Raw genomic sequence first — 17,599 nt, 5'->3', positions numbered from 1 at the left:
AGCTGTTTGCACTGTTACTCTGGGAGCTGTTTGCACTGATACACTGGGAGCTGTTTGCACTGTTACGCTGGGTGCTGTTTGCAGAGTTACACTGGGAGTTGTTTACACTGTTACACTGGGAGCTGTTTGCACTGTTACTCTGGGAGCTGTTCACACTGTTACTCTGGGAGCTGTTTACACAGTTACACTGGGAGCTGTTTGCACTGTTACTCTGTGAGCTGTTTGCACTGTTACTCTGTGAGCTGTTTGCACTGATACACTGGGAGCTGTTTGCACTGTTACTCTGGGTGCTGTTTGAAGAGTTACACTGGGAGTTGTTTACACTGTTAGACTGGGAGCTGTTGGCACTGATACACTGGGAGCTGTTTGCACTGTTACTCTGGGTGCTGTTTGAAGAGTTACACTGGGAGTTGTTTACACTGTTAGACTGGGAGCTGTTGGCACTGTTCCTCTGGGAGCTGTTTACATTGTTACTCTGGGAGCTGTTTGCACTCTTTCTCTGGGAGGTGTTTGCACAGATACTCTGGGCGCTGTTTGCACTGTTATTCTGGGAGCTGTTTACACTATTACACTGGGAGCTGTTTACACAGTTACACTGGGAGCTGTTTACACTGTTACTCTGTGAGCTGTTTGCACTGTTACTCTGTGAGCTGTTTGCACTGATACACTGGGAGCTGTTTGCACTGTTATTCTGGGAGCTGTTTACACTGTTACACTGGGAGCTGTTTGCAGTTACACTGGGAGGTGTTTGCACTGTTACTCTGGGAGGTGTTTGCACAGATACTCTGGGAGCTGTTTGCACAGTTACACTGGGAGCTGTTTGCACTGTTACACCTGGAGCTGTTTGCATTGTTACTCTGGAAGGTGTTTGCACTGTTACTCTGTGAGCTGTTTGCACTGTTGCTCTGGGAGCTGTTTGCACTGTTACCCTGGGAGCTGTTTGCACTGATACACTGGGAGCTGTTTGCACTGTTACTCTGGGTTTTGTTTGCACTGTTACTCTGGGAGGCGTTTGCACTGTTACTCTTGGAGCTGTTTGCACAATTACTCTGGCCGTTCCTTGCTTGGTTACACTGGGTATTGTTTTCAAAGCTACACTGGGAGCTGTTTGCAGAGAGACACTGGGAGTTGTTTACACTGTTACGGTGGGAGGTGTTTGCACTGTTACACTGGGAGCTGTTTGCAGAGTGACACTGGGAGCTGTTTGCACTGTTACTCTGGGAGCCTTTTGTACTGTTACACTGGGAGATGTTTGCACGGTTACTCTGGGATCTGTTTGCAGAGTTACACGGGGAGGTGTTTGCACTGTTACTCTGGGAGCTGTTTGCACCGTTACTCTGGGAGCTGTTTTCACTGTTACACTGGGAGCTGTTTACATTGTTACACTGGGTGCTGTTTGCACAATTACTCTGGCTGTTCTTTGCTTGGTTACACTTGGCATTGTTTGCACTGTTACACTGGGAGCTGTTTACACTGTTACTCTGGGAGCTGTTTGCAGAGTTGCACTGGGAGATGTTTGCACGGTTACTCTGGGATCTGTTTGCAGAGTTACACGGGGAGGTGTTTGCACTGTTACTCTGGGAGCTGTTTGCACTGTTACTCTGGGAGCTGTTTGCACCGTTACTCAGGGAGCTGTTTGCACTGATACACTGGGAGCTGTTTGCACTGTTACGCTGGGTGCTGTTTGCAGAGTTACACTGGGAGTTGTTTACACTGTTACACTGGGAGCTGTTTGCACTGTTACTCTGGGAGCTGTTCACACTGTTACTCTGGGAGCTGTTTACACAGTTACACTGGGAGCTGTTTGCACTGTTACTCTGTGAGCTGTTTGCACTGTTACTCTGTGAGCTGTTTGCACTGATACACTGGGAGCTGTTTGCACTGTTACTCTGGGTGCTGTTTGAAGAGTTACACTGGGAGTTGTTTACACTGTTAGACTGGGAGCTGTTGGCACTGTTCCTCTGGGAGCTGTTTGCACTGTTACTCTGGGTGCTGTTTGAAGAGTTACACTGGGAGTTCTTTACACTGTTAGACTGGGAGCTGTTGGCACTGTTCCTCTGGGAGCTGTTTACATTGTTACTCTGGGAGCTGTTTGCACTCTTTCTCTGGGAGGTGTTTGCACAGATACTCTGGGCGCTGTTTGCACTGTTATTCTGGGAGCTGTTTACACTATTACACTGGGAGCTGTTTACACAGTTACACTGGGAGCTGTTTACACTGTTACTCTGTGAGCTGTTTGCACTGTTACTCTGTGAGCTGTTTGCACTGATACACTGGGAGCTGTTTGCACTGTTATTCTGGGAGCTGTTTACACTGTTACACTGGGAGCTGTTTGCAGTTACACTGGGAGGTGTTTGCACTGTTACTCTGGGAGGTGTTTGCACTGTTACTCTGGGAGGTGTTTGCACAGATACTCTGGGAGCTGTTTGCACAGTTACACTGGGAGCTGTTTGCACTGTTACACCTGGAGCTGTTTGCATTGTTACTCTGGAAGGTGTTTGCACTGTTACTCTGTGAGCTGTTTGCACTGTTGCTCTGGGAGCTGTTTGCACTGTTACCCTGGGAGCTGTTTGCACTGATACACTGGGAGCTGTTTGCACTGTTACTCTGGGTTTTGTTTGCACTGTTACTCTGGGAGGCGTTTGCACTGTTACTCTTGGAGCTGTTTGCACAATTACTCTGGCCGTTCCTTGCTTGGTTACACTGGGTATTGTTTTCAAAGCTACACTGGGAGCTGTTTGCAGAGAGACACTGGGAGTTGTTTACACTGTTACGGTGGGAGGTGTTTGCACTGTTACACTGGGAGCTGTTTGCAGAGTGACACTGGGAGCTGTTTGCACTGTTACTCTGGGAGCCTTTTGTACTGTTACACTGGGAGATGTTTGCACGGTTACTCTGGGATCTGTTTGCAGAGTTACACGGGGAGGTGTTTGCACTGTTACTCTGGGAGCTGTTTGCACCGTTACTCTGGGAGCTGTTTTCACTGTTACACTGGGAGCTGTTTACATTGTTACACTGGGTGCTGTTTGCACAATTACTCTGGCTGTTCTTTGCTTGGTTACACTTGGTATTGTTTGCACTGTTACACTGGGAGCTGTTTACACTGTTACTCTGGGAGCTGTTTGCAGAGTTACACTGGGAGATGTTTGCACGGTTACTCTGGGATCTGTTTGCAGAGTTACACTGGGAGCTGTTTGCACTGTTACACCTGGAGCTGTTTGCATTGTTACTCTGGAAGGTGTTTGCACTGTTACTCTGTGAGCTGTTTGCACTGTTGCTCTGGGAGCTGTTTGCACTGTTACCCTGGGAGCTGTTTGCACTGATACACTGGGAGCTGTTTGCACTGTTACTCTGGGTTTTGTTTGCACTGTTACTCTGGGAGGCGTTTGCACTGTTACTCTTGGAGCTGTTTGCACAATTACTCTGGCCGTTCCTTGCTTGGTTACACTGGGTATTGTTTTCAAAGCTACACTGGGAGCTGTTTGCAGAGAGACACTGGGAGTTGTTTACACTGTTACGGTGGGAGGTGTTTGCACTGTTACACTGGGAGCTGTTTGCAGAGTGACACTGGGAGCTGTTTGCACTGTTACTCTGGGAGCCTTTTGTACTGTTACACTGGGAGATGTTTGCACGGTTACTCTGGGATCTGTTTGCAGAGTTACACGGGGAGGTGTTTGCACGGTTACTCTGGGAGCTGTTTGCACCGTTACTCTGGGAGCTGTTTTCACTGTTACACTGGGAGCTGTTTGCATTGTTACACTGGGTGCTGTTTGCACAATTACTCTGGCTGTTCTTTGCTTGGTTACACTTGGCATTGTTTGCACTGTTACACTGGGAGCTGTTTACACTGTTACTCTGGGAGCTGTTTGCAGAGTTACACTGGGAGATGTTTGCACGGTTACTCTGGGATCTGTTTGCAGAGTTACACGGGGAGGTGTTTGCACTGTTACTCTGGGAGCTGTTTGCACTGTTACTCTGGGAGCTGTTTGCACTGTTACTCTGGGAGCTGTTTGCACCGTTACTCTGGGAGCTGTTTGCACTGATACACTGGGAGCTGTTTGCACTGTTACGCTGGGTGCTGTTTGCAGAGTTACATTGGGAGTGGTTTGCACTGTTACACTGGGAGCTGTTTGCACTGTTACTCTGGGAGCTGTTCACACTGTTACTCTGGGAGCTGTTTACACAGTTACACTGGGAGCTGTTTGCACTGTTACTCTGTGAGCTGTTTGCACTGTTACTCTGTGAGCTGTTTGCACTGATACACTGGGAGCTGTTTGCACTGTTACTCTGGGTGCTGTTTGAAGAGTTACACTGGGAGTTGTTTACACTGTTAGACTGGGAGCTGTTGGCACTGTTCCTCTGGGAGCTGTTTGCACTGTTACTCTGGGTGCTGTTTGAAGAGTTACACTGGGAGTTGTTTACACTGTTAGACTGGGAGCTGTTGGCACTGTTCCTCTGGGAGCTGTTTACATTGTTACTCTGGGAGCTGTTTGCACTCTTTCTCTGGGAGGTGTTTGCACAGATACTCTGGGCGCTGTTTGCACTGTTATTCTGGGAGCTGTTTACACTATTACACTGGGAGCTGTTTACACTGTTACTCTGTGAGCTGTTTGCACTGTTACTCTGTGAGCTGTTTGCACTGATACACTGGGAGCTGTTTGCACTGTTATTCTGGGAGCTGTTTACACTGTTACACTGGGAGCTGTTTGCAGTTACACTGGGAGCTGTTTGCAGTTACACTGGGAGGTGTTTGCACTGTTACTCTGGGAGTTGTTTGCACAGATACTCTGGGAGCTGTTTGCACAGTTACACTGGGAGCTGTTTGCACTGTTACACCTGGAGCTGTTTGCATTGTTACTCTGGAAGGTGTTTGCACTGTTACTCTGTGAGCTGTTTGCACTGTTGCTCTGGGAGCTGTTTGCACTGTTACCCTGGGAGCTGTTTGCACTGATACACTGGGAGCTGTTTGCACTGTTACTCTGGGTTTTGTTTGCACTGTTACTCTGGGAGGCGTTTGCACTGTTACTCTTGGAGCTGTTTGCACAATTACTCTGGCCGTTCCTTGCTTGGTTACACTGGGTATTGTTTTCAAAGCTACACTGGGAGCTGTTTGCAGAGAGACACTGGGAGTTGTTTACACTGTTACGGTGGGAGGTGTTTGCACTGTTACACTGGGAGCTGTTTGCAGAGTGACACTGGGAGCTGTTTGCACTGTTACTCTGGGAGCCCTTTGTACTGTTACACTGGGAGATGTTTGCACGGTTACTCTGGGATCTGTTTGCAGAGTTACACGGGGAGGTGTTTGCACTGTTACTCTGGGAGCTGTTTGCACCGTTACTCTGGGAGCTGTTTTCACTGTTACACTGGGAGCTGTTTGCATTGTTACACTGGGTGCTGTTTGCACAATTACTCTGGCTGTTCTTTGCTTGGTTACACTTGGCATTGTTTGCACTGTTACACTGGGAGCTGTTTACACTGTTACTCTGGGAGCTGTTTGCAGAGTTACACTGGGAGCTGTTTACACTGTTACTCTGGGAGCTGTTTGCACAGTTACTCTGGGAGCTGTTTGTACTGTTGCACTGGGAGCTGTTTGCAGTGTTACACTGGGAGTTGTTTACACTGTTACGCTGGGAGATGTTTGCATTGTTACACTGGGAGCTGTTTGCATTGTTACACTGGGAGCTTTTTACACAGTTACTCTGGGAGCTGTTTGCACTGTTACTCTGTGAGCTGTTTGCATTGTTACACTGTGAGCTGTTTACACAGTTGCACTGGGAAATGTTTGCAATGTTACTCTGGGAGTTGTTTATACTGTTACGCTGGAAGATGTTTGCAGAGTTACACTGGGAGCTGTTTGCACTGTTACTCTGGGAGCTGTTTGCATTGTTACTCTGGGAGCTGTTTGCATTGTTACACTGGGACTTGTTTACACTGTTACACTGGGAGCTGTTTGCACAGTTACACTGGGAGCTGTTTACACTGTTACTCTGGGTGCTGTTTGCAGAGTTACACTGGGACTTGTTTACACTGTTACACTGGGAGCTGTTTGCATTGTTACACTGTGAGCTGTTTACACAGTTACACTGGGAGCTGTTTGCACTGTTACTCTGGAAGGTGTTTGCACAGATACTCTGGGAGCTGTTTGCACTGTTACTCTGGGAGCTGTTTACACAGTTACACTGGGAGCTGTTTGCACTGTTACTCTGTGAGCTGTTTGCATTGTTACACTGGGAGCTGTTTGCAGAGTTACACTGGGAGTTGTTTACACTTTTACGCTTGGCGGTGTTTGCACAGTTACTCTGGGAGCTGTTAGCATTGTTACTCAGGGAGCTGTTTGCACAGTTACACTGGGAGTTGTTTACACTGTTACACTGGGTGTTGTTTACACTGTTATGCTGGGAGGTGTTTGCATTGTTACACTGGGAGCTGCTTGCACAATTACTCTGGCCGTTCCTTGCTTGGTTACACTGGGCATTGTTTGCAGAGTTACACTGGGAGCAGTTTACACTGATCCTCTGGGAGCTGTTTGTACTGTTGCACTGGGAGCTGTTTGCAGAGTTACACTGGGAGCTGTTTGCACCGTTACACTGGGAGCTGTTTGCAGAGTTACACTGGTTGTTGTTTACACTGTTACGCTGGGATCTGTTTGCAGAGTTACTCTGGGAGCTGTTTGCACAGTTACTCTGGGAGCTGTTTGCCCTGTTGCACTGGGAGCTGTTTGCACAATTACTCTGGCCGTTCCTTGCTTGGTTACACTGGGCAATGTTTGCAGAGTTACACTGGGAGCAGTTTACACTGTTCCTCTGGGAGCTGTTTGCACAGTTACTCTTGGAGCTGTTTGCACTGTTGCACTTGGAGCTGTTTGCGCTGTTACACTGGAATCTGTTTGGACATTTACTCTGGCCGTTCTTTCCTTCGTTACATTGGGCAATGTTTGCAGAGTTACACTGGGAGCTGTTTACACTGTTACACTGGAATCTGAGTGGACATTTACTCTGGCCGTTCTTTCCTTGGTTACACTGGGCAATGTTTGCAGAGTTACGCTGGGAGCTGTTCACACTGTTACACTGGGAGCTGTTTGCACTGTTACATTGGGAGCTGTTTGCACTGTTACTCTGGGATCTGTTTGCAGAGTTACACAGGGAGCTGTTTGCCCTGTTGCACTGGGAACTGTTTCCACTGTTACACCGGGAGCTGCTTGCACTGTTACTCTGGTAGCTGTTTACACAGTTACTCTGGGAGCTGTTTACACTGTTACTCTGGGAGCGGTTTGCACAGTTACACTGGGAGGTTTTCACACTGTTATGCTGGGAGGTATTTGCATTGTTACACTGCGAGCTGCTTGCACAATTACTTTGGCCGTTCCTTGCTTGGTTACACTGGGCATTGTTTGCAGAGTTACACTGGGAGTTGTTTACACTTTTACGCTTGGCGGTGTTTGCATTATTACTCAGGGAGCTGTTTGCAGAGTTACACTGGGAGTTGTTTACACTGTTACACTGGGAGGTGTTTGCATTGTTACTCTGCGAGCTGTTTGCAGAGTTACACTGGGAGTTGTTTACACTGTTACACTGGGTGTTGTTTACACTGTTATGCTGGGAGGTGTTTGCATTGTTACACTGGGAGCTCCTTGCACAATTACTCTGGCTGTTCCTTGCTTGGTTACACTGGGCATTGTTTGCAGAGTTACCCTGGGAGCAGTTTACACTGTTCCTCTGGGAGCTGTTTACACTGTTACACTGGGAACTGTTTGTACAGTAACACTGGGCATTGTTTGCAGTTACTCTGGGAGCTGTTTGCACTATTGCACTGGGAGCTGTTTGCACTGTTACTCTGGGAGCTGCTTGCACTGTTACTCTGGTAGCTGTTTACACAGTTACTCTGCGAGCTGTTTGCAGAGTTACACTGGGAGTTGTTTACACTGTTACACTGGGTGTTGTTTACACTGTTATGCTGGGAGGTGTTTGCATTGTTACACTGGGAGCTCCTTGCACAATTACTCTGGCTGTTCCTTGCTTGGTTACACTGGGCATTGTTTGCAGAGTTACCCTGGGAGCAGTTTACACTGTTCCTCTGGGAGCTGTTTACACTGTTACACTGGGAACTGTTTGTACAGTAACACTGGGCATTGTTTGCAGTTACTCTGGGAGCTGTTTGCACTATTGCACTGGGAGCTGTTTGCACTGTTACTCTGGGAGCTGCTTGCACTGTTACTCTGGTAGCTGTTTACACAGTTACTCTGGGAGCTGTTTACACTGTTACTCTGGGAGCGGTTTGCACAGTTACACTGGGAGGTTTTCACACTGTTATGCTGGGAGGTATTTGCATTGTTACACTGCGAGCTGCTTGCACAATTACTTTGGCCGTTCCTTGCTTGGTTACACTGGGCATTGTTTGCAGAGTTACACTGGGAGTTGTTTACACTTTTACGCTTGGCGGTGTTTGCATTGTTACTCAGGGAGCTGTTTGCAAAGTTACACTGGGAGTTGTTTACACTGTTACACTGGGAGGTGTTTGCATTGTTACTCTGCGAGCTGTTTGCAGAGTTACACTGGGAGTTGTTTACACTGTTACACTGGGTGTTGTTTACACTGTTATGCTGGGAGGTGTTTGCATTGTTACACTGGGAGCTCCTTGCACAATTACTCTGGCCGTTCCTTGCTTGGTTACACTGGGCATTGTTTGCAGAGTTACACAGGGAGCTGTTTGCACTGTTACTCAGGGAGCTGTTTGCAGAGTTACACTGGGAGTTGTTTACACTGTTACACTGGGTGTTGTTTACACTGTTATGCTGGGAGGTGTTTGCATTGTTACACTGGGAGCTCCTTGCACAATTACTCTGGCCGTTCCTTGCTTGGTTACACTGGGCATTGTTTGCAGAGTTACACAGGGAGCTGTTTGCACTGTTACTCAGGGAGCTGTTTGCAGAGTTACACTGGGAGTTGTTTACACTGTTACACTGGGAGGCGTTTGCATTGTTACACTGGGAGCTGTTTGCACAATTACTCTGGCCGTTCCTTGCTTGGTTACACTGGGCATTGTTTGCAGAGTTACACTGGGAGCAGTTTACACTGATTCTCTGGGAGCTGTTTGTACTGTTGCACTGGGAGCTGTTTGCACAGTTACTCTGGGAGCTGTTTACACTGTTACACTGGGAGCTGTTTGCACCGTTACACTGGGAGCTGTTTGCAGAGTTACACTGGTTGTTGTTTACACAGTTACGCTGGGAGGTGTTTGCATTGTTACACTGGCAGTTGTTTACACTGTTACTCTGGGATCTGTTTGCAGAGTTACACAGGGAGCTGTTTGCACCGTTACACTGGGAGCTGTTTGCAGAGTTACACTGGTTGTTGTTTACACTGTTACGCTGGGAGGTGTTTGCATTGTTACACTGGCCGTTGTTTCCACTGTTACTCTGGGATCTGTTTGCAGAGTGAAACTGGGAGTTGTTTACACTGTTACGCTGGGAGTTGTTTACACTGTTACGCTGGGATCTGTTTGCAGAGTTACACTGGGAGTTGTTTACACTGTTACACTGGGTGTTGTTTACACTGTTATGCTGGGATCTGTTTGCAGAGTTACACAGGGAGCTGTTTACACTGTTACTCGGTGAGCTGTTTGCACTGTTACTCGAGGAGCTGTTTGCAGAGTTACTCTGGCTGTTCCTAGCTTGGTTACACTTGGCATTGTTTACACAATTGCACTGGGCATTATTTGCACTGTTACACTGGAATCTTTTTGCACAGTTACTCTGGCCGTTCCTGGCTTGGTTACACTGGGTGATGTTTGCAGAGTTACACTGGGAGCGGACTCGGAAGTGGGTGCTTTTCCCGCTCATCACATGCGTGGCCACCCCACCGCAATCGCCTGGCAGGCAGCCAATTATCATCATGGAGGCGCGTGGCCTGTCCAATCACATGGCAGTGCGGGATGCGAGAAGCTGAATATGGTGTCAGATGACTCTGGAGCAGGTGCTCATGGCCTGCCAGACCTCCTGAAATGTTAACTCTGCTTCACTCTCCACAGATGCTGCCTGACCTGCTGAGTTTTTCCAGCACTTTCTGTTTTTATTTCTGCATTCGCTTCTGCCGGGTGTAAAAGTGCCTTCCTGAGTACCCTCTGCTGCCCGAGGACCCCTTCTGCTGCCCGCTAGGCCAGGAGATGAACCCAAGCCTGCAGCAACCATGGCTGAAGGAAGAAACCAGGTGGCCCCACGTTTCAGTGATACCTCCCTCGAGATTCTCCTCCAGGCTGCAAGGGAAAGGTGGGAGATTCTCTTCTCCAGCGATGGCAAGAAGAGATCCTCCCAATTGACCAAGCAAGCCTGGTCAGAAATGGCCGATGAGGTCAGCAGCAATGGGGTTACCCCTGAACATGGGTCCAGTGCCGCAAGATGGTCAACAAGCTCCTTCGTTCTGCCAAGGTGACTGCTCCACACCTCTCTCCTTTTTTTGGGATTGCATGTGTTTATGCAGGAGGAAGTGGGACATGGGGAGGGAAGTATTCCAAAGGCTCTGACAATGGGGGTTAAGCAGCACCTCATCCTGACAGATACATGGCTGGAAAGTGGAGTTAAGGCTCCAATCAGCCATGATTTTATTAAATGGCAGAGCAGGCTTGAGGGGCCGAATGACCTACTGCTGCTTCTATTTCTTATGTTCTGATGCATCTCGGTCACAGCCCACCTTCTTTCACAGCTCACCCCCATTAACTCCCCCGAGAGCGGTCAGGACGATGAGCAATATGGGATACCCCAGTAGCGGATGAGGGGCTGACATGAGCAGAACTGTCATGTTGATCTCGCTATGAAATATTACTCTCTCCTGCTTTCCACTTGCAGGACAAGAGGGTCCATAACAGCAGGGAGACATCCTGGACTGACGGAGGCCTTTCTCCACAGCTGAGGGAGCACTTGAACTTGTGGGGACCCAGGCCGGCCACAAGTAGAGATCAGCCGCTGAAGTCATCCCAGGCCAAGGGGCAGCCTGACCAGCAGCCTGCCTCAGTCCAGTTGCTAGTGCAGGGGTTGCACCTTGTAGAAGCACTCGTAAATGTATAAAGAAAAACACTAGAGACGCGCAGAGGTTCACAGGTGTTTGAAATTTGTTTTCTCATATGAAGTTCTTTTGTTTTTGAAATTAACCTTCATTGTGTAAAAGTTATTATTCTATCATGCATTAATTGTGAGCTGCTGACTTCACCCTTTCCCCTTAGTGGATGCCAATGCAAACACACCCCTCATTTGATTAGCATCTCCCATGGAGCATTGCACGTGGTCCAGCTGGGCGCTTGGCACAGAACGCAAATGGAAAGGAGGCAACAGACTGCAAGCATTGAGGTGAGTCGTTACTGTTTTCACACTGAGATGACATCATGGTGGCTGGAATCTGGCAAGTAAGAGATTGTCTCTTACCTACTTGGCCCATCGCTCAATCTGCCTGGCCTCTGGTGCAAGAGCTTCAACATCCAGTGCTGCTTGCTCATCTCCTTCCTTCGCATCCTCCTCGTTGGTGGAGGAGTGTCGTTCAATCATGCAAGGCCTCCCCTGTCTGCAGTGCAGAGCAGAGCAGACCACAACAATGCACGAGGCTGTCGCTGGGGCAAACTGCAGGGCTCCATTGAATCAATCCAGGCAATGGACTTTCATCTCCAGCAGCCCAATGTCTTGCTCGATGGTCACTCGTGTGGAGTCTTGGCAAGTGTTGTTCCTCTCTTGTGCTGCAGTGTGAGGCAAATCCAATGGGGGGCAGAAAAGCTATGGCACCTGTCATGCACGGAAGGAGCCATGATGAAATAAATAATGAAATGGAAGAATTATGAATTAAAAAGTCAATTGTGAAACAACTGTTTTAATGCCTGTAAAAGTTTCTATAGGTATGTGAAGAAAAAAAGATTGGTGATGACAAATGTAGGTCCCTTACAGTCAGAAACTGGGGAATTTATTATGAGGAACAAAGAAATGGCTGACCAACTAAATGCATACTTTGGTTCTGTCTTCACAAAGGACGACACAAATATCATATCAGAAATGTTGGGGAGCACAGGGTTTAGTGAGAGAGAGGAACTGAAGGAAATCAGTATTAGTAGAGAAATGGTGTTGGGGAAATTGATGGGATTGAAGGCCGATAAATTCCCAGGGCCTGATGGTCTACATCCCAGAGTACTTAAGGAAGTGGCCCTAGAAATAGTGGATGCATTGGTGGTCATCTTCCAAGATTCTATAGACTCTGGAACAGTTCCTACAGATTGGAGGGTAGCTAATGTAACCCCACTATTTAAAAAGGGAGGTAGAGAGAAAGCAGGGAATTATAGACCAGTCAGCCTGAAATTGGTAGTGGGGAAAATTCTAGAGTCCATTATCAAAGATTTTATAGCAGAGCACTTAGAGAATAGTGGTAAAATCGGGCGGAGTCAGCATGCATTTATGAAAGGGAAATCATGCTTGACAAATCTACTAGAATTCTTCGAGGATGTAACCAGTAGAGTTGATGAGGGGGAGCCAGTGGATATGGTTTATTTGGACTCTCAGAAGGCTTTAGACAAAGTCCCACATAAGAGATTAGCGTGTAAAATTAAAGCGCTTGGGATTGGGGGTAGTGTATTGCGATGGGTAGAAAATTGGTTGGCAGACAGGAAACAAAGAGTAGGGATAAATGGGTCTTTTTCCGAATGGCAGGCAGTGACTAGTGGGGTACCACAGGGATCGGTGCTAGGACACCAGCTATTCACAATATATATTAATGATTTAGATGAGGGAACTAAATGTAATATCTCCAAATTTGCAAATGACACAAAACTGGGTGGGAGGGTGAGTTGTGAGGAAGATGCAGAGAGGCTTCAGGGTGATTTGGACAAGTTGAGTGAGTGGGCTAATGCATGGCAGATGCAGTATAATGTGGATAAATGTGAGGTTATCCACTTTGGTAGCAAAAACAGGAAGGCAAATTATTATCTGAACGGCTATAAACTGAGAGAGTGGGATACGCAGCGAGACCTGGGTGTTCTCGTACACCAGTCGCTGAAGGTAAGCATGCAGGTGCAACAGGCGGTAAAAAAGGCAAATGGCCTTCATAGCGAGAGGATTCGAGTACAGGAGCAGGGATGTCTTGCTGCAATTATACAGGGCCTTGGTGAGTCCACACCTGGAATATTGTGTGCAGTTTTGATCTCTTTATCTGAGGAAGGATGTTCTTGCTATAGAGGGAGTGCAGCGAAGGTTTACCAGACTGATTCCTGGGATGGTGGGACTGACGTATGAGGAGAGATTGAGTCGGTTAGGATTATATTCACTGGAGTTCAGAAGAGTGAGGGGGGGATCTCATAGAAACCTATAAAATTCTAACAGCACTTGACAGGGTAGATGCAGGAAGGATGTTCCCGATGGTGGGGGAGTCCAGATCCAGGGGTCATAGTCTAAGGATACGGGATAAACCTTTCAGGACTGAGATGAGGAGAAATTTCTTCACCCAGAGAGTGGTGAACCTTTGGAATTCACTACCATAGAAAGCAGTTGAGGCCAAAACATTGTATGTTTTCAAGAAGGAGTTAGATATAGCTCTTGGGGCGAAAGGGATCAAAGGGTATGGGGTGAAAGCGGGAACAGGTTACTGAGTTGGATGATCAGCCATGATCATAATGAATGGCGGAGCAGGTTTGAAGGGCCGAATGGCCTACTCCTGCTCCTATTTTCTATGTTTAAAACCACAAGAACATGAACACTTGTATCCCAGTCAAAATGGAGCAGCAGACACATCACCCCCTCCTGTACTGGAAATCAATAAACTTGTTTGCACAGCTGGACTCATTAACCTCATCTGAAATAGCCCTGGGGAGAAACCCCAGAAGAGTAGCATTGCATATCGATGGCTCTTATCAACATGAATGAACTAACAAAGGATTATGGAGACAGACTGACTCACAGCCCAAACCAAAATGAATATGAGTGAAGTAGCACCATGTTAACAGAATGGTCTCCATTCAGACATCAATAGATACCATGGTTTCCATTTCCTGGTTCATTGTGTGGTCACACTAGGGGAGAGGGCCATGTGTCTCCTGACAGAAACTCTAATGTGAAGGATTTTTTCCTGAAAAAGGTAACCCTCTGGAGAGAGAGGGGAGATCAAGAGAACACCTGAAAAAACAGTCCAGTCAGAGGCTGTGTAAGAGATCTAGCCAAACAAGAAGAACCCTGCTAAACAATAACTGAACAATCATTACAGCAGAGACATCACAAAGTGACTTTAAGACTCGTCATCTGTGAAGATAATAAAATCCACACCACTAGCTCTGTGCTGTGTTGTATCCACTGGAACGCTACAACACCTCAACAAGTTCAAGACTACAAATGCCCAGGCCTGCACCTTTAAACAAGACTGTCCTCCTGAGAAGATTCAACAGGTTTACTGTAAACCACAAACACACCTCATTTTGAACTTTAAACTACTTACCCATTTCTCTCTATCTGTCTGTCTGTCTGTCTGTCTATCTATCTATCTATCTATCTATCTATCTATCTATCTATCTATCTATCTATCTATCTATCTATTCTTATGTATGTGTGTGGTGTGAGTGAATGTGTGTGTGGGTGAGGCTGCAACCATTTCGTGAATAGTGGAAAAATAGTTATCCTTTCTTAACCTATGAGAAAACCGGTAATTTGTCTGTTTATTTGACCCAAAAGACGTTCAGGAGCTCCTGCAACATTTTGACAAAACACGATTGCGGTCAGTTGGGAGGTGAACAGTGGGAACCACCCACACCCCTTTCCACCTGTCAAAGAACAAAGAACAAAGAACAGTACAGCACAGGAACAGGCCATTCGGCCCTCCAAGACTGCGCCGATCTTGATGCCTGCCTAAACTAACAGCTTCTTCACTTCCGGGGCCCATATCCCTCTATTCCCTTCCTATTCATATATTTGTCAAGATGTCTCTTAAACATCACTATCGTATCTGCTTCCACCACCTCCCCAGGCAGCAAGTTCCAGGCACTCACCACCCTCTGTGTAAAGAACTTGCCTCGAACATCCCCTCTAAACTTTGCCCCTCTCACCTTAAACCTATGTCCCCCAGTAACTGACTCATCCACCCTGGGAAAAAGCTTCTGACTATCCACTCTTTCCATGCTGCTCACAACTTTGTAAACCTCTATCATGTCGCCCCTCCACCTCTGTCGTTCCAGTGAAAACAATCCGAGTTTATCCAACCTCTCCTCATAGCTGCAACACACACTTAGGACTGTCAAAGTATGTGGGCTTCGTGGCTGCCTCTTGGGAAGCGGGCATACACTTGCAGGAAACACTTTCAGTGGTCGCAGACCAGTTGAACATTGATTGAATGGAAGCCCTTCCTGTTGATGAAGGCTGGTCTGTTAAAGTCTAAAAGTTAAACGCCACGGTGATTTTCAAGGCCCCAGACATAGTATGACCACCAGATCCCATAGGTCATAACTCGTCCTGTAGCAGGTTCCATAAGTCAGTGATGGCCTGTACCGAGAGCCATAGACTTTTTTTAGAACATTACAGCGCAGTACAGGCCCTTCGGCCCTCGATGTTGCGCCGAGCTGTGAAACCATCTGACCTACACTATTCCATTTTCATCCATGTGTCTATCCAATGTCCACTTAAATGCCCTTAAAGTTGGCGAATCTACTACTGCTGCAGGCAGGGCGTTCCACGCCCTTACTACTCTGAGTAAAGAAACTACCTCTCACATCTGTCCTATATCTATCACCCCTCAACTTGAAGCTATGTCCCCTCGTGTTTGCCATCACCATCCGAGGAAAAAGACTCTCACTATCCACCCTATCTAACCCTCTGATTATCTTATATGTCTCTATTAAGTCACCTCTCCTCCTCCTTCTCTCCAACGAAAACAACCTCAAGTCCCTCAGCCTTTCCTCGTAAGACCTTCCCTCCATACCAGGCAACATCCTAGTAAATCTCCTCTGCACCCTTTCCATAGCTTCCACATCCTTTCTATAATGCGGTGACCAGAACTGCACGCAATACTCCAGGTGTGGTCTCACCAGAGTCTTGTACAGCTGCAGCATGACCTCGTGGCTCCGAAACTCGACCCCCCTACTAATAAAAGCTAACACACCATATGCCTTCTTGACAGCCCTATTAACCTGGTTAGCAACCTTCAGGGATTTATGCACCTGGACACCAAGATCTCTCTGCTCATCTACACTAACAAGAATCTTCCCATTAGCCCAGTACTCTGCATTCCTGTTACTCCTTCCAAAGTGAATCACCTCACACTTTTCCGCATTAAACTCCATTTGCCATCTCTCAGCCCAGCTCTGCAGCCTATCTATGTCTCTCTGTACCCTACAACATCCTTCGGCACTATCCACAACTCCACCGACCTTAGTGTCATCTGCAAATTTACTAACCCACCCTTCTACACCCTCTTCCAGGTCATTTATAAAAATGACAAACAGCAATGGCCCCAAAACAGATCCTTGCGGTACACCACTAGTAACTAAACTCCAGGATGAACATTTGCCATCAACCACCACCCTCTGTCTTCTTTCAGCTAGCCAATTTCTGATCCAAAGCTCTAAATCACCTTCAACCCTTCACTGACAATGCGCTCGGATATCTGGAGGTAGCTGATTCCAGTCCAGTGAATTTTCTGATGCAGTTGGGCCCTTCTCAGTGTGGCCAGCTGCTCTCGTAGTGGAACTTCACGGGCAGGCACAGCTGCATCCTGTCCCTCCTTCTGTTGGAAGCGCTGCATCACATAAGAACATAAGAAATAGGAGCAGGAGTAGGCCATTCAGCCCTTCGAGCCCACTCCACCATTCAATGAGATCTTGACTGATCTTCTACTTCAACACTATTTTCCTGCACTATCCCTGTATCCCCTGATGTTTTTAATATGTAGAAATCTATTAGAACATAGAACATAGAACAGTACAGCACAGTACAGGCCCTTCGGCCCACGATGTTGTGCTGAACCTTTAACCTACTCTGAGATCAAACTACCTACATACCCTTCATTCTACTATCATCCATGTACCTATCCAAGAGTCGCTTAAATGTCCCTAATGTATCTGCTTCTACTACCACCGCTGGCAGTGCATTCCACGCACCCACCACTCTCTGTGTAAAGAACCTACCTCTGACATCTCCCCGAAACCTTCCTCCAATCACCTTAAAATTATGACCCCTGGTGATAGCCCTTTCCACCCTGGGAAAAAGTCTCTGACTATCCACTCGATCTATGCCTCTCATCATCTTGTACCCCTCTATCAAGTCACCTCTCATCCTTCTTCGTTCCAATGAGAAAAGCCCGAGCACCCTCAATCTTTCTTCGTAAGACATGCCCTCCAGTCCAGGCAGCATCCTGGTAAATCTCCTCTGCACCCTCTCTAAAGCTTCCACATCCTTCCTATAATGAGGCGACCAGAACTGAACACAATATTCCAAGTGTGGTCGAACCAGGGCCTTGTAGAGCTGCAGCATAACCTCGCGGCTCTTAAACTCAATCCCCCTGTTAATGAAAGCCAACACACCATACGCCTTCTTAACAGCCCTATCAACTTGGGTGGCAACTTTGAGCGATCTATGGACATGGACCCCAAGATCCCT

At 47.3% G+C, this 17,599-nt stretch overlaps 1 protein-coding gene across 1 annotated transcript; it reads right to left on the bottom strand.

Annotated features, from left to right (window-relative positions):
- Positions 1-710: 710 nt before the first annotated feature.
- LOC137375102 (pneumococcal serine-rich repeat protein-like) lies at positions 711-9,892 on the bottom strand. The gene is made up of 4 exons (XM_068041730.1): positions 8,143-9,892; positions 4,811-7,864; positions 2,321-4,724; positions 711-2,184 (listed from the first exon to the last, which is right to left on the bottom strand). The coding sequence occupies exons 1-4, from the start codon at positions 9,890-9,892 to the stop codon at positions 711-713; spliced, it is 8,682 nt and encodes a 2,893-aa protein (XP_067897831.1).
- Positions 9,893-17,599: the final 7,707 nt, after the last annotated feature.

Source organism: Heterodontus francisci, chromosome 11 (genome assembly GCF_036365525.1).
Source record: "Heterodontus francisci isolate sHetFra1 chromosome 11, sHetFra1.hap1, whole genome shotgun sequence".
In the NCBI taxonomy this organism is placed as follows: Eukaryota; Metazoa; Chordata; class Chondrichthyes; order Heterodontiformes; family Heterodontidae; genus Heterodontus; species Heterodontus francisci.
Note: the sequence above shows the minus strand (reverse complement) of the source record. Positions and strands in the feature narration are given on the sequence as shown.

Excerpts from the sequence above, each read along its gene's own strand:
- LOC137375102 (XM_068041730.1), bottom strand. The coding sequence starts at position 9,892 with ATGATGATAATTGGCTGCCTGCCAGGCGATTGCGGTGGGGTGGCCACG. Across the intron at positions 7,865-8,142 it reads TAGTGCAAACAGCTCCCAGA|CTACCAGAGTAACAGTGCAA; the intron begins GTAACTGCAAAC and ends CTGTGTAAACAG. Across the intron at positions 4,725-4,810 it reads CAGTGCAAACAGCTCCCAGT|CTCCCAGTGTAACTGCAAAC; the intron begins GTAACTGTGCAA and ends AACTGCAAACAG.